Source organism: Somniosus microcephalus, chromosome 26 (assembly GCF_052327205.1).
Source record: "Somniosus microcephalus isolate GS21.2 chromosome 26, FLI_Smic_1.0, whole genome shotgun sequence".
NCBI lineage: Eukaryota > Metazoa > Chordata > Chondrichthyes > Squaliformes > Somniosidae > Somniosus > Somniosus microcephalus.
The window spans coordinates 11,982,110-12,007,705 of record NC_141012.1 but is presented as its reverse complement, the minus strand read 5'-3'; the positions used below and the strand labels follow the sequence as shown (position 1 = coordinate 12,007,705).

The window sequence follows — 25,596 nt, the reverse complement described above, 5'->3', positions numbered from 1 at the left end:
ACCGTGGTTGACACCGCCCTCGACCGTGTCAGTTCTATCTCCCGCACCTCTGCCCTCACCCCTGCCCCTCCCTCCCGGAACCACGATAGGGTTCCCCTTGTCCTCACCTTTCACCCCACCAGCCTCCACATTCAACGGATCATCCTCCGGCATTTCCGCTACCTCCAAAGTGATCCCACCACCAAACGTATCTTCCCCTCCCCTCCCCTTTCAGCATTCCGCAGGGACCGCTCTCTCCGAGACACCCTAGTCCACTCCTCTATCACCCCAAACAGCCCTTCCCCTTCGCCTGGCACCTTCCCGTGCAAGCGGAGGAGATGTAACACCTGCCCCTATACCTCCCCCCTCCCCACTGTCCAGGGCCCCAAACACCCCTTCCAGGTGAAACAGCGATTTACTTGTACTTCTCGCAATCTAGTATACTGTATTCGCTGCTCACGATGCGGTCTCCTCTACATTGGGGAGACCAAACGCAGATTGGGTGACCGCTTTGCGGAACACCTCCGTTCAGTCCGTAAGGGTGACCCTGAGCTTCCGGTCGCCTGTCATTTCAATTCACCGCTCCATTCCCACTCGGACCTCACCGTCCTTGGCCTCTTGTACTGTTCCACGGAAGCTCAACGTAAACTCGAGGAACAGCACCTCATCTTCCGATTAGGCACTCTGCAGCCTTCCGGTCTCAATATTGAGTTCAACAATTTCAGATCATAACCTCGGCCCCTATTTCATTTTCACTTATATTTTTCCACTCCTTTCCTTTCCCCCCCCCTTTCCTTTTGTTTCTCTCTCACACCTGGCAGCTATCTTTTGCCCTGCCAGTACACTTTACACCTAATCACAGCCTATTACCATCTCGTCTAGCTTCTAATCTCTTTTACTTCTTTTGGTTCTTTTATTCTTTTGTCCGATCGCAGCCCTGCCTTCGATCTAGTTCCTTTTCTCTCCAGTTTTGAAGAAGGGTCAAACCCGAAACGTCAACTCAAATTTCTCTCCACGGATGTTGCCTGACTTGCTGAGTTTTTCCAGCATTTTCTGTTGTTATTACTGCAATAACCTTGGTGTGTTGGATGATGCCTTTCTATGGTCCTGTAGGAAAGCCCTTTCCCCGTGCCTCCCACATCTGCTCACCTCCCTCTGCCTTTCTTTAGGCTGGCATGCAGCCAAGGGGTTCATAGGCCCCTCTGTTGTTCCAACCCCAGTGCTTCTGTGTGCACAGCAGTTTCTTAACGCTGTGGGATATTGGATGCAGGAAATGTTCAGTTTTGTCCTTGTTGCACAGTCCTGGTCTCCATATTATAAAAAGGATTTAGAGGGACTGGAGAAGATGCAAAAAAAGATTTACAAGTATGTTACCAGAACTGAGAGGTTATACCTATCAGGAATGATTGAACAGGCTGGGGCTCTTTTCTCTAGAAGAGGGAGGTCTTTGGGGTTCATCAATGGGGCTGTGGTGGAAAGGGTGGACAGCTTTAAGTTCCTCGGAGTCCACATCACGGAAGACCTCTCCTGGTCCCTCAATACCTCCTCTCTGGTGAAGAAGGCCCAGCAGCGCCTATATTTCCTAAGGAGGCTGAAGGGATGTAACCTGTCACCCCTGATCCTCTCTAACTTTTACCGCTGCACAATAGAGAGCATCCTGACGAACTGTATCATAGTATGGTATGGCAGCTGTAGCTACTATGACCGGAAAGCCCTGCAGCGGGTAGTCAAAGCTGCCCAACGCATTACCGGCACCCGGCTACCGACCATAGAGCACATATACCAGAAACGCTGTTTACGGAGGTCACGGACCATCATCAAAGACCCTACCCACCCCAGCCACAGTCTGTTCGCCCTCCAGCCATCTGGGAGACGCTACAGATGCATTCGCACCCGTACGACCAGATTTAGGAACAGCTTCTTTCCCAGGGCTGTCATCCTACTGAACTCCACAAATAAACTCTAAAGCCTGCACATCTGCCAATGCACTTTATTATGGTTATGTTTATGTTAATGTATTACAAGCCAAATGTATGTGGAATGTTTAAATGTCTTAATCTAAATGTACACTCTCAGGAGCCGCAAGCCTACATTTCGTTGTACTGCACTTGTGCACTAACAATGACAATAAAAGTTGATTTGATTTGATTTAAGATTATGAAAGGGTTTGATAGGGTAGATGTAGAGAAGATGTTGGGGAGGGAGACCAAAACAAGAGGCCATAAATTTAAGATAATCACAAACAATGTTCCCTGTAAATTTTTTGCCGCCACGCGGCCCATTCAACATACCGTGCATGCGTGGTTTTTGCATTGAAAAGCCACGCAGCTTAAAGGGAACATTGGTCACAAATAAATCCAATAGGGAATTCAGGAGAAACTTCTTTACTTAGCGAGTGGTTCAAATGTGGAACTTGCTACCACAAGGAATAGTTTATTTTTTATTCGTTTATGGGATGTGGGCGTCGCCGGCAAGGCCAGCATTTATTGCCCATCCCTAATTGCCCTCGAGAAGGTGGTGGTGAGCCGCCGCCTTGAACTGCTGCAGTCCGTGTGGTGAAGGTACTCCCACAGTGCTGTTAGGGAGGGAGTTCCAGGATTTTGACCCAGCAACGATGAAGGATCAGCGATATACTTCTAAGTCAGGATGGTGTGTGACTTGGAGGGGAACTTGGAGGTGGTGGTGTTCCCATGTGTCTGCTGCCCTTGTCCTTCTAGGTGGAAGAGGTCACGGGTTTGGGAAGTGTTGCCGAAGAAGCCTTGGCGAGTTGCTGCAGTGCATCTTGTAGATGGTCCACACTGCAGCCACGGTACGCCGGTGGTGGAGGGAGTGAATGTTTAAGGTGGTGGATGGGGTGTCAATCAAGCGGGCTGCTTTGTCCTGGATGGTGTCGAGCTTCTTTGTTGGAGCTGCACTCATCCAGGCAAATGGAGAGTATTCCATCACACTCTTTACTTGTGCCTTATAGATGGTGGAAAAGCTTTGGGGAGTCAGGAGGTGAGACACTCGCTGCAAAATACCCAGCCTCTGACCTGCTCTTGTTGCCACAGTATTTATGTGGCTGGTCCAGTTAAGCTTCTGGTCAATGGTGACCCCCCAGGATGTTGATGGTGGGGGATTCAACGATGGTAATGCTATTGAATGTCAAGGGGAGGTGGTTAGACTCTCGCTTGTTGCAGTTAGTCATTGCCTGGCACTTATCAGCCCAAGCCTGAACATCGTCCAGATCTTGTTGCATGCGGGCATGGACTGCTTCATTATCTGAGGAGTTGTGAATGGCGCTGAACACTGTGCAGTCATCAGCGAACTTCCCCATTTCTGACCTTATGTTGGAGGGAAGACCATTGATGAAGCAGCTGAAGATGGTTAGGCCTAGGACACTGCCCACAGTTGAGGCATAAAGCAGTGATGCATTTAAGGGGAACCTGGATACACACATGAGGGAGAAAGGAATGGAGAGTTATGCAGATGAAAAGGGGTGGGAGGAGACGCGTGTGGAGCATAAACACCGGCATAGAGGAGTTGGGCGGAATGGCCTGTTTCTGTGCCGTACATTCTATGTAATTCTGTGTAAAGCAGTTCACCTTTCCAACTGGGTGTCGCCAAGATTCACTGTGCCTGTGGCTGTCACCTAATACTTGGGCTCAAACACAGCGGCAGCAATATTTTCAGAGCATCTCGACTGCAATACTATAACCTGTTTTGTCTGCTGCCCTCAGATTCTCCTACACGGTCACCCTCCAAGGTGGAAGTAACAGAGAAGAGATCCATCAAGGTGGACAACAGCCCTGTCAGTCTGTCTCCCAATAATGGTAAATCTATGTGTTCTGCCCATTTGATTTCAGGGATGATGGCACTTGGGAGGGACACTAGAACTTTTGCCCCTTGTGATTATGGGGGTCACTTTAACTTCTGGCGATAGTGTAAAACAGGCGATATTGGATCAAACCCTATTATACTGTGTTCATTGACTTCAGTGGAAAAGAAGATTGGGCAAAGGTGCCTAACGGGCAGTCAGTCAGATTGTATCTGTTTTACACTATCATAGGAACATTCAGCCTCTCGAGCCTGTTCCGTCATTCAGCTAGATCATGCCTGATCTGTATCTTAACTCCATTTACCCGCCTTGGTTCTGTAACCCTTAATACCCTTGCCTAACAAAAATTTATCAATCTCAGTTTTGACATTTTCAATTGACCCCCAACCTCAACAGCTTTCTGGGGGGAAGAGTCCCAGATTTCTACTAACCTTTGTGTGAAGAAGTGCTTCGTGACAGCACCCCTGAATGGCCTGGCTCTAATTTTAAGGTTACACCCCCCTTGTTCTGGATTCCCTTACCAGAGGAAATAGTTTCTCGGTCTCCCCCTCGGTCGGTCTCACTCTCCCTCCCTTCCTCCCTCGGTCCCCCTCTCCCTCCCTCCCTCGGTCCCCCTCTCCCTCGGTCCCCCTCTCCCTCCCTCCCTCGGTCCCCCTCTCCCTCCCTCCCTCGGTCCCCCTCTCCCTCCCTCCCTCCCTCGGTCCCCCTCTCCCTCGGTCCCCCTCTCCCTCGGTCCCCCTCTCCCTCGGTCCCTCCCTCGGTCTCTCCCTTCCCCCCCCCCTCGGTCTCTCCCTTCTCCCCCCCCCCTCGGTCTCTCCCTTCCCCCCCCCCCTCGGTCTCTCCCTTCCCCCCCCCCTCGGTCTCTCCCTTCCCCCCCCCCCCTCGGTCTCTCCCTTCCCCCCCCCCCCCCTCGGTCTCTCCTTCCCCCCCCTCGGTCTCTCCCTCCCCCCCCCCCCACCCTCGGTCTCTCCCTCCCCCCCCCCCCCCCCTCGGTCTCTCCCTCCCCCCCCCCCCCCCACCCTCGGTCTCTCCCTCCCCCCCCCCCACCCTCGGTCTCTCCCCCCCCCCCCCCACCCTCGGTCTCTCCCTCCCCCCCCCCCCCCTCGGTCTCTCCCTCCACCCCCCCCTCGGTCTCTCCCTCCTCCCCCCCCTCGGTCTCTCCCTCCCCCCCCCCCTCGGTCTCTCCCTCCCCCCACCCCCTCCCTCGGTCTCTCCCTCCCACCCCCCCCCTCAGTCTCTCCCCCTCTCACTCCCTCTCTTCCCCCTCTCTCTGCCTCTCTATCTCCCATGCTAATAATAACATTGTTTATATGTGTGGAAAGCAGTGGAGAATCACCTCGCCAATGGTTTGGATCCAGTGGTACAGACAGCAATCCGGCAGCTGACGGAATCCGCCAACAAGCCCAGCAAGAAGACACCGACCAAACGCAGCACGCTGATTATATCAGGAGTTTCCAAGGTAACCTTCTGCCTTCCGCTAGGAATTTGGACTCTGATTTCTGCAGCTCACTGGGGATGTTCTCCTGATGATGCTGCCCCTGTCTCAGCCAATCAGAGGGTGACTGACAGCGGGCAGCAGTAATTCAAACAGCAGTTTAGGAAGAAATAATGAACTGTGAAACACAAAGTTTAAATAATATATATCGCAAAGTGAGACTGAATTACTGCCTGAAGCTTATTGATAAATGTATTGCTCTTTATAATATATTACTAGCAAATCTCCTGTGTCATTCCTTATAAGTCAGAGGATGTACTAAGATATAAAGAAAATTAAACCATGTACGTGTGTGTCCCTTTAAGGCTTAAAGGTGTACTCGGCTCTGCAGTTTTGAAATGAATGATGGAGCCAATTAGAGTTCAATTGCAGCTGCGATCTTGGCTTTGTTTGATTGACAGGTCCATTAAGAATTCCCAGACACTGTGGAACTGATATGTACTTGAAGGGGAAAAGTTTCCAGTGCTATGGGGAAAGGGCAGGGGAGTGGGACTAATTGGATAGCTCTCCCAAAGAGCCGGCACAGGCATGATGGGCCGAATGGCCTCCTTCAGTGCTGTATTCTATGTTCTTGGAGAGAGGGAGCTGAAACTCAGATAGTAAGATAGTTTTTGCATTTGTAAGATAAAGTGCTGAGAGCCAGAGGTAGAATGTGTAAATTACCCTAATTGTAATAGTCTTGTGTATAGCGCATTTCCTGTAAGCGTCGCACTTACTTCCTGTCACGTTTTATTCATCACACTTCAGACATCAAACTTCTTACTCACCAGCAGCAACGCCAGGGGAGTTCTGCTCGTTGCTTCAAAAATGTAAACTTTCTGAGAGCACTTGCCAACTTGGGATCATTCAATTGTTTTAACCGATTTCTCTGTGACCAGCTTCAGATCTAAAGACAGTGGAAGCGAGGGCTGGGAGAAAGCAGTAGCTAGGAGCCAATCATTGCGGGGAGAATGATCCAATCAGGTGTGGTAGAATAAATGACCTAGCAAATTTGTCTGGATTAGAATAAATTTGCCTATGAGTGTCACAAAAGCTTTGCAGGAAATGTGTAACAGCGAATGCTTCATGCGAGATTTGAATGACATCACTGGTCGATCTCCCATGTTGTGGAGCACGGAGATCGAGACTGAGTGTAGTCTTCAGGTGAAGTTCGAGCTCGCTCATATTCCTGGAGGTTTTGTCCAACTGTCCCGCCCAGTCAAACAGTCTTTTATTTCCCATCTCCAATATGTTTACAACAAATAAACAGAAGCGTTCAAAAGAAAATGGAAAAAAAAACATACAATTTTTTTTTTAATTGTCCCTATGATTTTTCTCCCCGGGGTTTGCTCGCAGCAGTGTCCAGGAGATAAATCTTCAATTCCTGGAGATTCCAGGACAGTCCTGGAGAGTTGGCAAACCCTAAAGGCAGGGGGTAATTGAACCACCTTCAAATCCTTTCATGGCTTTGTCCCTCCCTATCTCTGTAACCACCTCCAGCTCTGCAACCCTCCGCGATCTCTGCGCTCCTCCAATTCTGGCCTCTTGCGCATCCCCGATTTTCATCGCTGCACCATTGGCGACCGTGCCTTCAGCTGCCAAGCTACGGAATTCATTCCCCTAAACCTCTCCGCCCCTCTGTCCTCCTTTAGGTTGCTCCTTAATACCTACCTCTTTGACCCAAGCTTTTAGTCATCCATCCTAATATCTCTTTGTGTGGCTTGGTGTCAAATTTTGTCTGATAACGTTACCTGTGAAGCACCTTGGGATGTTTTACTATGCTAAAGGCGCTATATAAATGCAAGTTGTTGTTGAGGTACTCCTGGTACATTAAATCAGTCATACAGTGTTGCTACCCAGCTTGCTTCTATCTGCATAAAAGCCCGGTGTACTCATTGACAGTCAATCTCAGTCTTGCCAGCTGATCTTTGCTATGTTTGCCAAGCGCCTGCTGATGTCCTCTCTTGCCCTCTGACCCAGGCCCCCATTGATCAAGAGGAAATGGCTCTCTCCATGGGCTACGCAGCTGCCATGGACGCCTCTCTGCAGGGTGAGCCAGGGTTGGCGGCCCTGCCCCACTGCAGTGCTCAGAGTGCGCTGGACTCTCCCAAATCCATCGACTCCCTGAACCAGCGGCAGGCGGCTAGCCAGGACCTGGACGAGGCCGCCGCGTCGGATATTTCAGAGCGGCCGTCGGTGGACGATGTCGAATCTGAAACTGGGTCGACAGGAGCGCTCGAAACGAGAAGCTTGAAGGATCACAAAGGTAAGCAGAAATGGAGTTCAATGCTGATGTTCTGTTGTGCCCCTCCCTCTCCTCTCCCAAGGTATATATACCACACAGTGTAATATATATACTGTATATCTTCCATACACTCTATGGTATATAATTTATGCTATACGCTATATAATCTGTACATTATAGTTTATATTCTGTAATGTACCAGGTAACATGTTATGTGTTATAGTATGTACACTGGAGTGTGCAGTGTAATGTGTAGAATTTTGGATGTTAAGCAGTATAACATAAAGTATACAGAATCCATGTGTGTTTTTTTAGTGATGTTGGTTGAGGGATAAATATGGGCCAGAACATCGGCGAGAACTCCCCTGCTCTTCTTCGAAATAGTGCCATGGGATCTTTTACATCCAGCACGGCAGACGGGGCCTCGGTTTAACGTCTCATCTGAAAGACGGCACCTCCAACAGTGCAGCACTCCCTCAGCACTGCACTGGGAGTGTCAGCCTAGATTTTTGTGTTCAAGTCTCAAGTGGGGTTTGAACTCACAACCTTCTGACTCGGAGACGAGAGAGTGCTACCCACCTCCTCCCCCCCCCCCCCCCTCCCCTCCCCTCTCTCTGCTCCCTGACTATGCCGACTCTTGCTGGGGTACAGTTCAGTGGGTGCCAGCTTCCTGCTGGTCCTTTACCTAAATGGCTATTCGTCATGTATGAGGCCTGACAGTCGTGCCAGCAAGCTGTTCGATCATGGAGACAGCACAGATATCCAAGACCAGTCTTGTCCGCACAAGCGCACGTTCCAGGATGAGTCACTAGAGAATGATTAAGAGAGCGAAAACCGGGATGATTTTTTCCTCCCCTTAATACCAAAGGGGCACTGAGGACGATTGCAGCTGCCCTGACTGAGATCAGATAACTCAACACAGACTGGAGACCCGAACCTGGGACTTACCTGGTCTGTGTAACTCTGTACCACACCGGGTGGTGCGTTCACTGAGCCAGAGGCGGCGTTCAGACTGCATAACCCGTGCAATTACACGAGGTCCTGAGCCAATCAGGGGCCCCGAGCGGATCCAATGAACGGACCTATGCATGTCCCCTTTGTCAACCATTTTTATTTTACCTGTTGCAAACGTACCTTTTCATAATCGTACGTCGGCGGATTTGACGCCAGATTAAGTAGGTAGTATTGTCTAGTAAAATGCAGGGGGATCCAAACCGAACCGCTCCTGAACTGAGCCAGCAAAGGAGTCCTGATTGGGACGTTCAAATGTTAGCTAATCGGTGAGGTACTGCAGTGAAGTCTCTGTGACATGTTTAGACCTGTTCAAAGAGTAATGTTACTTACATCAACATGTATCTAGTGTCAGCTGTGGCTCAGTGGGTAGCACCCTCGCCTCTGAGTCAGAAGGTTGTGGGTTCAAATCCCACTCCAGAGACTTGAGCACAAAAATCTAGGCTGACACTCCAGTGCAGTACTGAGGGAGTGCCGCACTGTCGGAGGTGCTGTCTTTTAGATGAGACGTTAAATTGAGGCCCCGTCTGCCCCCTCAGGTGGACGTAAAGGACCCCATGGCACTATTTTGAAGAACATCACTAAAACAGATTATCTGGTCATTATCACATTGCTGTTTGTGGGAGCTTGCTTTGCGCAAATTGGCCGCTGCATTTCCTACACTACAACAGTGACTACACTTCAAAAGTACTTAATTGGCTGTAAAGTGCTTTGGGACGTCTGGTGGTCGTGAAAGGCGCTATATAAATGCAAGTCTTTCTTTGTTTTAACACACCAAAGCTAAATGCTGGAAATCTGAAATAAAAACAGAAAATGTTGGAAATACGCACTCAGGTCAGGCAGCATCTGTGGAGCGAGAAACAGAGTTAACGTTTCAGGTCGATGACTTTTCATCAGAACTGTTACTCTACCGTAAGGCTGAATGTTCTTGGTGTCGTATTCGTTCTCTGCTTGTCTGTGCTGGGACAGGTTGTCCCCGCTGGTCCTGCCTGTGTTGCTTTGACTTTAGTTTCCTCTTCCCTTTCCCTGCAGTTGGCTTCCTCCGAAGTGGCACCAAGCTCTTGTTCCGGAGGAGAAACAAGCAGAAGGAGCCGGGCTTCAGCCACTCCCACGATGACCTCTCCAACGTGAGCGACAGCCCCTCCTCCACGCGGAAGAAATCGGGCAGCTTCTCACGGAAGCTGATCAAGCGTTTCTCTTTCAAGTCCAAGTCCAAGTCAAAAGCCAGCACCAACGGCAGCACCGCGGCAACTGGGAACTGAGTGCGCCGGGCTTCCCGGAGAGGGTTGTCAGATAAAAGACCTGGAGGCTGGACTACCTGGGGTAGAGCAACAGGAGACGAAGCACTTTGGGGCAAATCGAGATTTTTTGCAGTAATTTATATCCTGGTTTTTATTTCGGTGACTTTTCTGTGAAATGAGAGGTGTGCTGCCATCTTTCATCGACCATCGCTTGTAAAAGCCACTGTGCAGTGACGTTTCTCCTGAGTTTCGTTATGTAGCATGGAAGAAACATGAAGCTTTTAACATGCTAAAGCTAAGGACGTCCTTGAGTCAAGGACTGAGACATAAGGCGTTTGTTTGGTGACACTAGCTTTGAATGTAAACTGTCTATCAACCCTCTTCACCTTCCCCCAATTTTATTTATTGAAAATCTATAACGGCGCCAGGTTTTGGCAGTCATACGAGATGTTTTAAAAGAGATGATGTTTTATTGTTTTAATTGGGACTAATGAATTTAGTCACTTCATTGATCGCCACCTCTAAAGTGTTTGCCGAGATGTTATATCTTATTGATGTTTCAAAATGTAAATGAAAAGACAAATGTAAACTCCTTCACTACTTAAAAAGAAAAACACCTTGAATAAATTTTGCTGCACTCCTTAGATCCTGAAAGACACCAACACAAGGGGGTGGTGAGGTGGATTATTTTCACGGGACAGAATGCTCTCTCTGTGGGAAAGGGGGATAATGTCAGTGAGTCAGAATTTTTTGCCTTTAATCTGCACTTAGTTGTTCAGGGTCACAGGTCACAATGGCAGATCTTCTCCATTTTCCTCAATGTAAGTGTAATAAATGTGAGCTAGAGTATTGTATCCAATTCTGGGCACCACACTTTAGGAAGCAAATAGCATGTTGGCTTTTATTGCAAGGGAGTTGGAGTACAGGAGTAAGGAAGCCTTGCTGCAATTGTACAGGGCTTTGGTGAGACCACACCTGGAGTACGGTGCACAGTTTTGGCCTCCTTACCTAAGGATGAATATACTTAGGGGGTGCAACGGAAGTTCACTAGATTGATTTCTGGAATGAGAGGGTTGTCCTATGAGGAGAGATTGAGTAGAATGGGTTTTATTCTCTGGAGTTTAGAAGAAAGAGAGGTGATCTCATTGAAACATATAAGATTCTGAAAGAGCTTGACAGGGTAGATGTTGAGAGGCTGTTTCCCCTGGCTGGAGATTCTCGAACTAGGCAGCATAGTCTCAGGATAAGGGGTCGGCCATTTACGTCTGAGCGAAGAAGGAATTTCTTCACTTAGAGGGTTGTGAATCTTTGGAATTCTCTACCCTAGAGGGCTGTGGATGCTCAGTCGTTCGAGTATATTCAAGGCTGAGATCGCTAGATTTTTGGACTCTAGGGGAATCGAGGGATATGGGGATAGGGCGGGAAAGTGGAGTTGCGGTCAATGATCAGCCATGATCTTACTGAATGGCGGAGCAGGCTCGAGGGGACGTACGGCCGACTCCTGCTTCTTACATTCTTATATCAAGACCTTAGTGAGGATGCAGAGGAGATTTACTAGAATGGTACCAAGGATGAGGGACTTCATTTACATGGAGACACTAGACAAGCTGGGGTTATTCTCCTTAGAGCAGAGAAGGTTAAGTGGAGATTTAATAGAGGTGTTCAAAATTATGAAAGGTTTTGATAGAGTAAATATAAGAGTAATTACGTGGTAGAAATACACTGGAGTCCCTCAAACAGAACCTGGTAGCCAAGTGTCCCTGTGTCCACTCGCCACAGAAAGGACCAAGTTATTTGAAGGAAAATTCCTTTCACATATTAAAAAATAATTATTTCACACACGTTAGGAAGGATGTCAAGCCCTTGGAGAGGCTGCAAAGGTGATATACTAAAATGAGACCAGGAATGAGGGACTTTAGTGATGTGGAGAGACTAGAGAAGCTGGAATTGTTCTCCTCCGAGCAGAGATGGTGAAGAAGAGATTTGATAGAGGTGTTCAAAATCATGAAAGATTTTGATAATAAAGAGAGACTGTTTCCACTGGCAGGAGGGTCAGTAACCAGAAGAGACAGATTTAAGATAATTGGCAAAAGAACCAGAGGGGAGATGAGTTTTTTTTTAATGCAGCGAGTTGTTGTGATCTGGAATGCGCTGCCTGAAAGCGTGGTGGAAGCAGATTCAATAGTAACTTTCATGGAAAATTGGATATATACTTGAAAAGGAAAAAAACTGCAGGGCAATTGGGAAAGAGCAGGGGGGAGCGGGACTAATTGGAGAGCTCTTTCAAAGAGCCGGCACAGGCACGATGGGCCAAATGGCCTCCTGTGTGGTAAAATTCTATAATTCTATTAGTGATCCATCAGGACAAGGACTCTGTGTATATCTTAAACAAAACAATTTCAAAATATCATCAGAAAATTCTGGAAAACACAGCAGGTCAGGCAGTATCTGTGCAGAGAAAAACAGAGTTAACGTTTCAGGTTGATGACCCTTCGTCAGAACCAGTTCTGACAAAAGGTCAGCGACCTGAAACGTTGACCCTGTTTCTCTCTCCACAGATGCTGCCTGACCTGCTGAGCGTTTCCAGCATTTTCTGTTTTTATTTCAGGTTTCCAGCAATCGCCAGCATACCACGTACAGGATAGAAACTTGGGTAATGGGCTGGAATTTGACATGAAGGTAAAATTCTCCACAACTGAGACAAAACTGGCATGAAAAGTACCCGCAACCATTGCAGCCGCACTCAGTGGGCACAGCCTTTGTTGAGCATCATCTCAATGGTAGCCTTCAGTGAATAATGTGGTGTCTGAGGCATGTCATCATAAATACTGTATATAGATAGATTTATGCTAGGGTGAGACCTAGCCTGCAGTGTTTGGTGGCACTGTTTGTATAAAAAAAAACAACAACAAAAAACACCTTGTACCCAGATCTTGCAGCATGCCAGCCCCCTCACTAGCAATAACTTTGGGTACTTTGTTCCCTGGATACACAGAAGTCAGTTTAGAGAGGTTCCCTGTGTAGTGAGAGAAGGTAAACTGAGAGTCCAGGAGCAATTGAGAGGTTCTTAAAGTTTTTCTCAGATAAGATACAAGGATGGACAATGGAACCGTTCTCTCGGCCATGGCCTCCAATACATCATTAGGGCTGAGGGAGATGGTTAAATGGAAGCGGTTAACAAGCTTTATGGGCTGGATCCCCACCCACAAATGTTTTTCTAGATTTTGTTTTTCAGGCAAATATTGAGGAGCCTCAATTGCCATATTAAGGGAGGGGTTCAGAGATATTTGTAGATGGTTCCTTGTGAGGTACACATGTAAAAAGTTTATTGTACATAGTAAATTTTAATCTAGTGTTTTTGAGGGGGGGGGGGAAGAGATATGAGAGTGGTCTTATTTATGATGTGAAATTGTCTTAGCTCCTACAGGCAGTCACTATATAGCGGCAGGTGGCACTCTGAACATCACTGACAGCCATTTTGTTTCAAGTTCGTGTAAATTGGGATGAAGTCTGCGCTGGGAGTGGGATCATAGTTCAAGTTCTCAGATTTGCTTTGCTGAGAGTGAAAATTTATCAAAAAAACCTTACTGACCTCAATAACTAATGCCTCCATGGAAGCAAGAGTCAGATAAGTAAGTGGGAAGAAAAAGACTCCAGGTGTCCCATTTGAAAATGACCTGACATCCCGCTCGACACCTAAACTGCCTGGACCGTGAAGGTGGAGATGTGCGATGGGTTTGAAAGGTCATCAGTCACACATTACCTGCTATTGGTTTTCAGAGTGGTACCTGCTGTTATGATAGGGGCCAGTCTAACCCCATAGAAATACTCCATTTAAAGATAGGACACACTAAATAAATAATGATCTGTAGACACTTTCCCATAGACTCCTATGGGCTGCACTGTCCTGAATGCTAGTTTAAACCCAGACTCAAAAGAGAACACACGTTTCCTTCATCATCTTGGAAAATAAAAGTTGATTTAAAAAAAAAATGTCTCATTCACACACTGGCAACTGCATGTTTTAAATAGAGAATCTGATCATGTTTTTAAATGTTTACATTTACAGTTGAGGATTTGCTGCAGCACATTCTGAACCTAGCTGTTCTGGCTGCCTCCTCCTGGGTAATGATGGGTCTGACATTCAGACCGTCATGTCTGTCTCTGCCCCATGGGTCAGCAGAGAGATGAGGGTGGGGGGCAGTGCGTCAGATGAGCGATTACACCGTGCACTCATTCCCCCCCTCCCAAACATGGTGAGGTACCAGGAGTGACATTTTGCTGGAGATTCCCTTTATTTTTTTTAATAATGCAATTTTACCTGACAAATGTCCAGCGGTAGAATCACAGGGGAATCACATGGCGGATGGACACTTGATGTGGGGTCATTTTAACTTTTAGCATTGGGTGGAAAATGGGCGCTAGCGAATCAGAGGCCTGTCTTTGCACCTTGCATGACTTTTCCGTTAACGTTTATGGGAAAGAAAATCCAGCAAGGTGTACAATGGATTGCTGATGCTGGTGATAGTATTACCCTGGGAATCACGGTTTCTTATACCAGTGGATGAACTCTCAACACGTTCATGTGATGTGAGCATTCAACTGTCCAATGATCAAAGTTAAAATGACCCCAATGTGTGACGAATGTTCACGTGAAATGGGTCACTAGGCAGATGGGGGTGGGTCAAGTGAGCTGCAATGTGGTGGCGCAAACATGGTGAGGTACCAGGAGTGATATTTTGCTGGAAATTCTTTTTTTTTATGCACATCAATTTTATCTGTGAATGTGTGATATTTCTCTCTTAATTTAGTGGAGGCGTCTACCCATTTTTAATAAACGGCTTGAGGCTGGAGTTAAAAAATCGCAGAAAGAGGATTGTCACATGAACGTGTCCACTGTTATAAGAAACCGTGATTCCTCGGGTAATATGAGTAATTCTATCACCGGCAATTGCAGTAAGAAATACCAGACTACACTGCCAACCTCCCTTTTAAGCTCTCACCAAACAGTAAAGGAAGTGTGGGTGGGGACTGTTTTGACAACTGAGTAATGAATCTTTTGGCATCTCCTCCTTGGTTTTGACATGCGATACGCATGTTGTCCTTTACTTTTATTTCAACACCTTTTGAAAGTTTTACAGTCCAGTTCTTGATGCATTCTTTAATCCAATGGCATGGCACTTTCAATACAGCCATTCCCCCACTGCCTGTGATGTAACCTGTGCAGCCACCATCTTGCTAATGGAACTCGAGACTGTAGTGTGCATTCCGGAGTGACTCTAGTAAGGATTTGGCTTCCAAGTGGTCTGTGTAGGGTGTGGATGCCTTGCATAGAAGTCCGACCCCTATAGAAGCTCGCATGGTCTCAGAGGAGCTTTCATACTCGGCAGGCTTAAAACTAAGCCTCCAATATGGCATTGCTTGTCTACCGGGCTACGTGTAGGCAGCAGACTGTAGATGTATCATCTTGTACAGTACGGTTGGATTTGAAGCTTCTAAGTTGGGGACCTTGTAACAAACCTATTGGGAAAGAATTGTATGTGTGTCACTCAGTGCATGGGAGTTCTACAAGAAGGAACATCTTGGGAGTTCATTATTGATATCTGATTATGACTTTTGTTACATCTGAATTTTATTGATCTGAATACTCCTTTGTCAGGTGAAGTGGAGAGATGCATAAAAACACAGCTTATATAGTCAGAGAATAATGTCAGATGTTTACAGGTAATCTTTCTAAGTGCCATTTATCACACCTCGGCAGAGAGATAATCACAGCAATCAAAGGTGTAAATGGTGTCCAAACAGGTCAGTCAGGAAAACATTACATCAGAGAACAATGAGGTGGGGTCACAAGGGGTCAAATGTTGCAGATGCTGGGGTCTGTATGAAAAACAAAAAAACAGACAAAAAACATTTTTTTTGCTGGAAATCACAGCAGGTCCGGCCGCATCTGTGTGGAGAGAACAAGCCAACGACGACTCGAGTCTGGATGACCCTTCGTCAGGTGGGGTTACATGTAGCGTGACATGAACCCAAGATCTCGGTTGAGGCCGTCCTCATGGGTGCGGAACTTGGCTATCAGTTTCTGCGCGACGATTTTGCGTTGTCGTGTGTCTCGAAGGCTGCCTTGGAGAATGCTTACCCGAAGATCGGAGGCTGAATGTCCTGGACTGCTGAAGTGTTCCCCGACTGGGAGGGAACACTCCTGCCTGGCGATTGTTGCGCGGTGTCCGTTCATCCGTTGTCGCAGTGTCTGCATAGTCTCGCCGATGTACCATGCTCCGGGGCATCCTTTCCTGCAACGTATGAGGTAGACAACGTTGGCCGAGTCACATGAGTATGTACCATGTACCTGACATGCCAGATCATCAACACAGATACCATCATCACACGTGAGGACACCACCCACCAGGTACATGGTACATACTCATGTGACTCGGCCAATGTTGTCTACCTCATACATTGCAGGAAAGGACGCCCCGGAGCATGGTACATCGGCGAGACCATGCAGACACTACGACAACGGATGAACGGACACCGCGCAACAATCGCCAGGCAGGAGTGTTCCCTCCCAGTCGGGGAACACTTCAGCAGTCCAGGACATTCAGCCTCTGATCTTCGGGTAAGCATTCTCCAAGGCGGCCTTTGAGACACACGACAACGCAAAATCGTCGAGCAGAAACTGATAGCCAAGTTCCGCACCCATGAGGACGGCCTCAACCGAGATCTTGGGTTCATGTCACGCTACATGTAACCCCACCTGACGTAGGGTCATCCAGACTCGAGTCGTCGTTGGCTTGTTCTCTCCACACAGATGCGGCCGGACCTGCTGTGATTTCCAGCAAAAAAAATGTTTTTTGTCTTTTTTTGTTTTTCATACAGACCCCAGCATCTGCAACATTTGGCCCCTTGTGACCCCACCTCATTGTTCTCTGATGTAATGTTTTCCTGACTGACCTGTTTGGACACCATTTACACCTTTGATTGCTGTGATTATCTCTCTGCCGAGGTGTGATAAATGGCAGTTAGAAAGATTACCTGTAAACATCTGACATTATTCTCTGACTATATAAGCTATGCTTTTATGCATCTCTCCACTTCACCTGACGCAGGAGCAGCGCTCCGAAAGCTTGTGACTTCAAATAAAGCTGTTGGACTATAACCTGGTGTTGTGTGATTTCTTACATTTGTCCACCCCAGTCCAACACCGGCATCTCCACACCATAAAATAAAATAGGTCCTGTGGCTATATCTGACTGTCATGATCACAGGATCTGTCTTGGTTTTTGCTTTGTCAGGGCTTTCCACCCGTAAGACCTTCCATGTGATGCCATATTCACGCTCATAATAGTTAGCTCCGTTTAGGAAGCGTTTGGAATTTCCAATTGGTCTGTTGAATAAACTTTCAAGAAAGAGTTTCCCATTCATTGGTAGTCTTTATGAGGATGTGAGAATTCTCTTGTTTAATCGTCACTTCCCCCTGATTTCTCTGTAGACACAACACCTGTGGGCAAGAGACAGCCTACTCCCAGGATTCCATCATTGTTACTCTGAGCAGGACAAAAAGAGTTGTACAACACAACAACTTATATAATTATATAGCGCCTTTAATGTAATATAGAAGATAGGAGCAGGAGTAGGCCATTCGGCACCTCGAGCCTGCTCCGCCATTCAATGAGATCATGGCTGATCGTCCAAATTCAGTACCCTGTTCCTGCCTTCTCCCCATAGCCCTTGATCCCTTTAGCCTTAAGAAATATATCCAACTCCTTCTTGAATATATTTAATGAATTGGCCTCTACTGCCTTCTGTGGTAGAGAATTCCACAGGTTCACCACTCTCTGGGTGAAGAAATTCCTCCTCATCTCTGTCCTAAATGGCTTACCCCTTATCCTTAGACTGTGACCCCTGGTTCTGGACTCCCCGAACATCGGGAACATCCTTCCAGCATCTAGTCTATCTAGTCCTGTTAGAATTTTATAAGTTTCGATGAGATACCCTCTCATTCTTCTAAACTCCAGCGAGTACAAGCCCACTCGACCCAATCTCTCCTCATACGTCATTCCTGCCATCCAGGTATCAGCCTGGTGAATCTTCGCTGCACTCCCTCCCTGGCAAGAACATCCTTCCTCAGATAAGGCGACCAAAACTGCACACAATACTCAAGGTGTGGTCTTACCAAGGCCCTGTAACAACTGCAGCAATAAAACATCCCAAGGCGCTCCACAGGAGTGTTATCAAAAAAAAATGACAGCCATATAAGGAGATGTTAGGGCAGATGCCCAAAAGTTTGGTCGAAGAGCTAGGTTTTAAGGATCATCTTAAAGGAGGAAAGAGAAGTGGAGAGACGGAGAGATTTAGGGAGGGAATTCCAGAGCTTAGGCCCTAGGCAGCTGAAGGCACTAACTCCAATGGTGGAGCATTTAGAATCGGGATGTTCAAAAGGCCAGAATAGGCAGAGCACAGAGGTCTAGGGGGAATTATAGGGCTGGAGGTGGTTACAGAGATAGGGAGGGGCGAGGGATTTGAAAACAAGGATGAGAATTTTAAAATCGAGGCGTTGCTTAACTGGGAGAAAATGTAGGTCAGCGAGCACAGGGGAGATGGGTGAACGGGACTTTCTGAAAGGAGCTGCTCCTTTTGATGTTTCCCTATCCTCTCTGGAGAGACACTTGGGGCTGGATTTTCATTGAGGAGGCGGGTAGTAGATGGGACTACAACTTTTGGGGTTGTAGTCCCGTCTCCATCGAGTTCTAGCCAACCCACGCGATTTTGACTCGATTGACCTTATTGAGTCCGCCCAGCAGGCGAATTAAGGACCACCCGGCAACAGGTGACGTCACAGATTGATATTTCATCTGTCAAGACCTTTTGACAGATGAAATATCAGCGTTTCACAGCTGTTTGAAGCTGTCAAACACTGACAATCTGTACTCCAAGTTAATTCCTTTCTCTCAGGATGATTTAGAGATCTCTCCAGAACAGAAAGGTGAATGCTGCAATTTTTGACATTGCAGCCATTCTGCTTTCTGTGCCGATGAGATGAGGGACCCCCGAGACCTGAAGGAAGGAAGGCTGTAAAGGTAAGTAAAACTTCTTTAAACACACCAAACACACTTAGCTCTGCACTCATGCACCCATCACTCGACCCCTCCAAGCCCTTCAGCCCGACGGCCCGCCTCGCTAACTTGGCGTGGTTTGGAGCTGTCGGGAATCCTTCACTTCAAGAATGAAAATAGGGATTAGGCTAAAAACTGCCTGTTAACTACCTGTTAACAGGCAGTTAATTGGCACTAATCCCCTTCCTGCCTCGGGTAGGCGGGTCCCAGTGCGGGTCGGGTACCTGCCTCCTTTGAAACTGGCATGGAGGCGGGTTGGGGGTGGGATGGGTTCGTGCCCCCCGATTTCAGGATTTTAACCCCCCACATGCCTCCAATCCCGCCTCCACGGCCCAATGAAAATCCTGCCCCTGGTGTCTGTTCAGTCTCCCCACAGTACCAAAAAAAAATTGCATTGGTGCATGATTAATCAGATACAAATGATTCCAAGATCTTGTTGCATGATCTCCATTTCATCATAGCTCTAAACTAGGACTGTAAGTTATGAGGACCTTTCGAGAACACGAGGGGACTTGACATGGTAACACCAATGGATCACTCAGTTACAAAAAGAAATGAGTCTAAGAATTGTATTTGCATCTGATCAGCGAGGTTTCTTTCAATTGTCGCCTCCAACCTTTCTCTCCATTGCAATCATTCTTTGGCAGCACCAAAGTTATTCTGCTCAGGTCCTGATAGAAACTTCACCTTCCAACCCACTCCACAGCTGCTTGCTCAGGCTGTACCTGCTGGTGCAAAGCCTCGATATTCAGATTGGCGCTGATCCACTCTTCATGCAATCCATGACAAAGACTGTTTATTTCCTCCTCCCTAACATCAACTGCCTCTGTATATAGGTTTGCCTCTGTAGAAGGGTTTCGACCCGAAACGTTGACTCCGTTTCTCTCTCCACGGATGTTGCCTGGCCTGCTGAGTTTTTCCAGTGTTTTCTGTTGTTATTTGCCTCTGGCCTAGAAATTGGGTTGAGGCGCCAAAGTGGCGCAAAAGTCACCTGAGCGCAGGATTTAGCGCAGCGTTCGAGGCTTCAGCGATCGTCCGATATTCAGTTTCATTGCCCCTCGAGGGAGATGGGGCGTGGCTCGAGGCGCTCCGCGTCCCTCTTAGGGCGCTGAAACTGAATATCGCAGCGCAACGTGCTGCAGCGCCACACGCTGCTGCACGGCACGCTGCGGTACTGCAGGCCTTCCTCCCATTGTTAAGGGGGAGGTGCCTGCAACAGCGCGAGCCCCGATCGCGAGTGCCGGCAAAAGAGCCCAGCACCAAGGAGAAGTGCCGGGCTCTCGGGAAACAGCCGGCAATGCCGCGGGGTGGGGGGGGGGGCGGGGGGTTAGGAGGCCGGGGATGGAGGTGCTGGCAGGCGGCCGCCGACAAAGGCGGCCGCCCCGCACCTCCACCTTAACTTGCGCCGCTGCTGGCACAGTAAGGCCCCGTGAACCGGGCGCGGGTAGCGAACAGCGCAACTGCGGCGTTCGCTACCAAATATCGCGAACGGGGCACAAATGGGGCGCTGTGCACACCGATGACGTCATCGGTGGCGGCGCAGCGCAAAAAGCTAACGCCACCATTATCGCCCCAACTCAATATCGCGGGAGGCGCAGCCAGTGGCGCTGCAGCACTGCCTGCCTCTTTAGGCGCTAACAAGTGGCGCTACTCACCCAATTTCTCCCCCCCTGTATTTACCTCGCCCCATTGACAGTGAAAGTTTCCTCTGCCTTTTTGACTTTCAGATTCTCCTCGAACAATCTCCTTGCCAGCTTCCTCAGAACTACAGTGGGTCCATTTTCATTTTTAACGTTCCTGGCACAGAGCCTCGCTTCTTGAGAGTGCTGAAGATGAAAACTTACCTTATAAATATCCCCGGATCCAAAACTCTGCTGCTCACATCCTATGCCATTCACTTATTGTCCCTGTTCTGACCAGCCCCACAGTCTCCTCATTCCCCAAATGGATTGATTTGAAAATCCTGATCCTCGTTTACAAGGATCAAGGATGTCTTGCTGCAGTTGTACAGGGCCTTGGTGAGACCACATCTTGAGTATTGTGTGCAGTTTTGGTCGCCTTATCTGAGGAAGGATGTTCTTGTCATGGAGGGAGTGCAGCGAAGATTCACCAGGCTGATACCTGGGATGGCAGGAATGACATATGAGGAGAGATTGGGTCGATTGGGCTTGTACTCGCTGGAGTTTAGAAGAATGAGAGGGGATCTCATTGAAACTTATAAAATTCTAACAGGGCTAGACAGAGTAGATGCAGGAAGGATGTTCCCGATGGCGGGGGAGTCCAGAACCAGGGGTCACAGTCTAAGGATAAGGGGTAAGCCATTTAGGACTGAGATGAGGAGGAATTTCTTCACCCAGAGAGTGGTGAACCTGTGGAATTCTCTACCACAGAAGGTAGTTGAGGCCAACTTATTAAATATATTCAAGAAGGAGTTAGATATATTTCTTAAGGCTAAAGGGTCAAGGGATATGGGGAGAAAGCAGGGACAGGGTAGTACTGAATTTGGACGATCAGCCATGATCTCATGGAACAGGCTCGAGGGGCCGAATGGCCTACTCCCGCTCCTATCTTCTATGTTTGTACAAATCCCCGCTTTGGCCCTGCTCCACCCAGACTGGCAGGTAGACAGAGCGACACTCCCAGCGGGTCGCACGCAGCCCGGGCCTGCGAATTACTGTGTTAGCCAGGCCCAGGAGCAGGCCCTCCGACTTGCCCACCCAAACCGGAGCATTAAATAATAAAACAGGGGCTGCAACCTCTCGCATTCCACGTACACGTGAAAGATGGTCTGCTCGAGGCAGCAGAAGTTACAAGCGGCCTGGGTGTCCGGGAAGCAACTCGCATGTTGCCATGGCTTTTTCATAATCACCAATAAGGAGGCACTGGGTTCAACTAATAAAGCGAACAAAACTGCCTCCTTTTTAAATGGGCACGAATAATAAAGAACTTAACCATAAAAATGGATGCTTATAAACTTAAAAAATATTACTATACAATTCAGTCCCTGTGGTGCCAACCTGTCGTGGAAGGTCTTGAGCAGACCGGCAGACATCCCCGTGCTCCCTCTCCAGGGCCACCCGGGCACAGACAAGACCGTGGAAGAAAGGCAGGCAGAGTAATCAACCGCACGGGCCGCATTTAACCTGGACTTGGGGATGGCCACCATGGCCAGGCCTAGGTGCAGACCCATGGGGCGGTTCTCTGATTTGTCTGCCCTCACCTCACCCCCGTACTGGGTGGCCAAAGACCAGGAGCGTGGGACTGAAGAGGAGCCAGGAGTGGAGAAGCAGCCCCTTCAAGTAGTGGAAGAGGGGCTGCAACCTCTCACAATTAACAAAAAAGAAAGACTGACTTGCATTTATATAGCGCCTTTCACGACCACCAGACATCCCAAAGCACTTTACAGCCAATGAAGTACTTCTTGAAGTGTAGTCACTGTTGTAATGTGGGAAACGTGGCAGCCAATTTGCGCACAGCAAGCTTCCAACAAACAGCAATATAATAATGACCAGATAATCTGTTTTAGTGATGTTGGTTGGGGGATAAATATTGGCCCCAGGACACCGGGGAGAACTCCCCTGCTCTTCTTCAAAATAGTGCCATGAGATCTTTTACGTTCACCTGAGAGAGCAGGCGGGGCTTCGGTTTAACAGGGAAAATATGGGACACGGTCTCGTCCAGGCTACAGAGGTTACAAGCGGCCTGGGAGTTGGTGAAGCAGCTAGCAAATTATTCCGATTAGGCACTTTACAGCCTTCCGGACTCAATGTCGAGTTCAACAACTTCAGGTCATAACCTCGGCCCCTATTATATTTTTTATCCACTTTTGGTTTGTGACTTTTCCTTGTTTCTCTCTCTCTCCCACATGGCAGCTGTCTCTCTGCCAGCGCATTTCACACTTCATCGAGAGCCATTGTCTGTCTCTTTACCTGTCCCATTACCATCTCGTCTCACCTTGAATATCTCTTAATGTCTCTTCTTTCATCCCCTCCCCCATTTCCCAGCCCCCAAACTGGCCTTTTGTTTCATTTCCTGCCTTTTCTCTCAGTTCTGTAGAATGGTTTCGACCCGAAACGTTGACTCTATTTCTCTCTCCACGGATGCTGCCCTGGCCTGCTGAGTTCTTCCAGCATTTTCTGTTGTTATTTAGCAAATTATCTTGTGATTTTTGACGAGTGGTAGTTTGCAGCAAATGAAATCATTTATTGTCGAGTGGTGTATTATTTTACTTCGAGCCGGTGAAACCATTCTGATTTCGTGCAAATCTGCAGTTGTGTGTACTCTTTCTTGGTGCACACAAATAAACAAATAAACTGTAACTTAACTTAAAACATTAAAGGAAACTTAACAAATTAAACTAAAATTTGGTTGGCTGGGGTGACGATGCACTCCAGTCCCCGCGGCGCCCACCGGTCGCGGAAATACTCAAGCGTGCCGGCGGACACCGCGTGCTCCATCTCCAGGGCCACCCGGGCGCGAACATGGCCGCGGAAGAGAGGCCGGCAATTGGGGTGAACGACCCCCTTAACGTAGTGTAATGTCCCATGGCGATTAATAAGACCTAAACAGCATTTTCTTCTCAAAAGTGCCTTTCTGTAGCAGCAATGACACCATCTATATTCACAACAGACACGCTGTGCTTTATTTCCTGTGGGTGGTTTTATTTCCTGCAGCTCAGAGTCTTGTGCAGCTTTAGTCAGTTTGTTGTGCTAATATATGTTTTGTGGGTTTAAACAATCGAACGAGCTCTGAAATAAACCAGAACGTGATAGAAATAGACAGCAGCATCCGAAGAAGAATTTACGTTCGCAACTTGAGTTTCTATTTTACGGCACGGACCTGCATTTTCTGTTTGTCGTTCAGTTTTGCAAGTTTTGTCCCTTCTTTCTCACTAGAACCCGATTGCACTAAGGAAACACAATTGCAATTAGCAACATGTGGCTGGATACTATATATCTGTACGATAGCAAAATACTGCAGATGTTGGAAATCCGAAATAACAACAGAAAATGCTGGAAAAACTCAGCAGGTCAGGCACTTTGCATCACTCGTAAATTTCGCCCGGGGTATTTACTAAACGCGAAAAATTTGTCCCCGACTTCTGATCTCACAAAAGTGGAACCTTAATAACTCGCTTTAAATTATACACACATTATAAAAACTTATTAAAATAATAAACTTTATTTTGCCTACATTTAGCAACATTTTCTGTCTATAGTTTTTTTTCTTTTCATAGGTAACAAAGATCCGCTTCAATACTTTTAATGAAACACAGATCAATAGATTTAAAAAATCTTAAAAAGCGCGCTCCTGTGTAATTTACTGCAAGATCCCGCTTGAATGGAAAGCGCGCCTTTTTCCATTCAGAAAATTTAAATAGGATTCCGTCACCCATTGGCCGGCGCTCGGCTGGTTGGGCCAATCACAGGCTGCGCGGGGACTGGCGCGCGGGCCCGGGTTAGGGTTTTTGATGGACGTGGAGGCCGACCAATCAGAGGGAAGGAGGGACGCGGGTTGTCCAATGGGAGGGAGGAGGTGGGGAGGGTATAAAAGCAGGGCGCCGTCGGGTTGCGGCCGCCATTTTGTGGGTGACTGAAGCGAGTGAGAAATAAGAAAGATGTCGGGGCGAGGGAAAAGCAGCAGCGGCGGCAAAGCCCGGGCCAAGGCCAAGACGCGCTCGTCGCGGGCCGGCTTGCAGTTCCCGGTGGGCCGCGTCCACCGCCTGCTGCGCAAGGGCAACTACGCCGACCGGGTGGGGGCCGGCGCGCCGGTCTACCTGGCGGCCGTGCTCGAGTACCTGACGGCCGAGATCCTGGAGCTGGCGGGCAACGCGGCCCGCGACAACAAGAAGTCGCGCATCATCCCGCGCCACCTGCAGCTGGCCATCCGCAACGACGAGGAGCTCAACAAGCTGCTGGGCGGCGTCACCATCGCCCAGGGCGGCGTGCTGCCCAACATCCAGGCCGTGCTGCTGCCCAAGAAGTCGGGCTCGGGCCCGGCCAGCGCCACCGGCGGCGGCGGAGGAGGCAAGTCCGGCGGCAAGAAGAGCTCGCAGCAGTCGCAGGAGTTCTAGAGCGCCCCCCCCGGGCGCCGGCCAGGACGGGAGGAGGTATCGCACCCGCACCGCCCCCCCAAAACAATCAAATCCGTAAGAGAGAGAAAGAGACAAGCTCATGGACTTTGGACATTGAAACTTACCACTTGAACCCAAAGGCCCTTTTCAGGGCCGCCCTCCACATGGACACAGGGAGCTTGTGAGGCTCCTGGCTTTTCCTGTGTGTGTGTGCGCGTGATATTTTCTTTTTTGTTACCAAACTTTGTGTTTTCACTTTTTTTTATTCTTTAAAAAAAAAAGAAATTTCTTCAACTAAAATCCTGGTTTCTTGCCTGATTTTTTTTGAGCAAGTTGAATGGGGCTTGGGTGGGTGGTGGGGATTCAGATTGTACTCAAAAAAAGACATTTCAACTAAAATCCTGGTTTCTTGCCTTGAGCAAGTTGAATGGGGCGTGGGTGGTGGGGATTCAGATTGTACCTCCTGCTCCTTTTGTGGGTTGTCTGGGTTCGGGGTTAATTTGAGGCTTGGTCCAGGGACTGGGTTTTGATTTTCTTGGTAGCACAGTTTTACTTTCAATTTTTTTGCCACGCTGCGGAATTGCTTTGTGCAAGTCTAGACTGCAGCAACATGACTGAGCCTCCAACAAAACAGCCT

The 25,596-nt window shown here is 48.3% G+C and overlaps 2 protein-coding genes across 3 annotated transcripts in view; both read left to right on the top strand.

Annotated features, from left to right (window-relative positions):
- Positions 1-15,412, top strand: part of c2cd2l (c2cd2 like) — a 137,987-nt gene extending 122,575 nt beyond the window's left edge. The window contains exons 11-14 of one of the 2 annotated variants that reach the window (XM_085967844.1): positions 3,699-3,791; positions 5,122-5,255; positions 7,251-7,536; positions 9,559-15,412. In XM_085967844.1, the coding sequence (XP_085823970.1) occupies positions 3,699-3,791; positions 5,122-5,255; positions 7,251-7,536; positions 9,559-9,788 (743 nt within the window). In that variant the 3' untranslated portion in view covers positions 9,789-15,412. Of the gene's footprint in view, positions 1-3,698; positions 3,792-5,118; positions 5,256-7,250; positions 7,537-9,558 lie in introns of both variants that reach the window. The other variant, XM_085967843.1, reaches the window with a different exon arrangement.
- Positions 15,413-24,459: 9,047 nt separating this feature from the next.
- LOC147100290 (histone H2A-like) lies at positions 24,460-25,259 on the top strand. The gene has a single exon (XM_085967842.1). The coding sequence runs from the start codon at positions 24,504-24,506 to the stop codon at positions 24,957-24,959; it is 456 nt and encodes a 151-aa protein (XP_085823968.1). The 5' UTR covers positions 24,460-24,503; the 3' UTR covers positions 24,960-25,259.
- Positions 25,260-25,596: the final 337 nt, after the last annotated feature.

Coding starts and splice junctions, on each gene's coding strand:
- LOC147100290 (XM_085967842.1), top strand. CDS start 24,504: ATGTCGGGGCGAGGGAAAAGCAGCAGCGGCGGCAAAGCCCGGGCCAAG.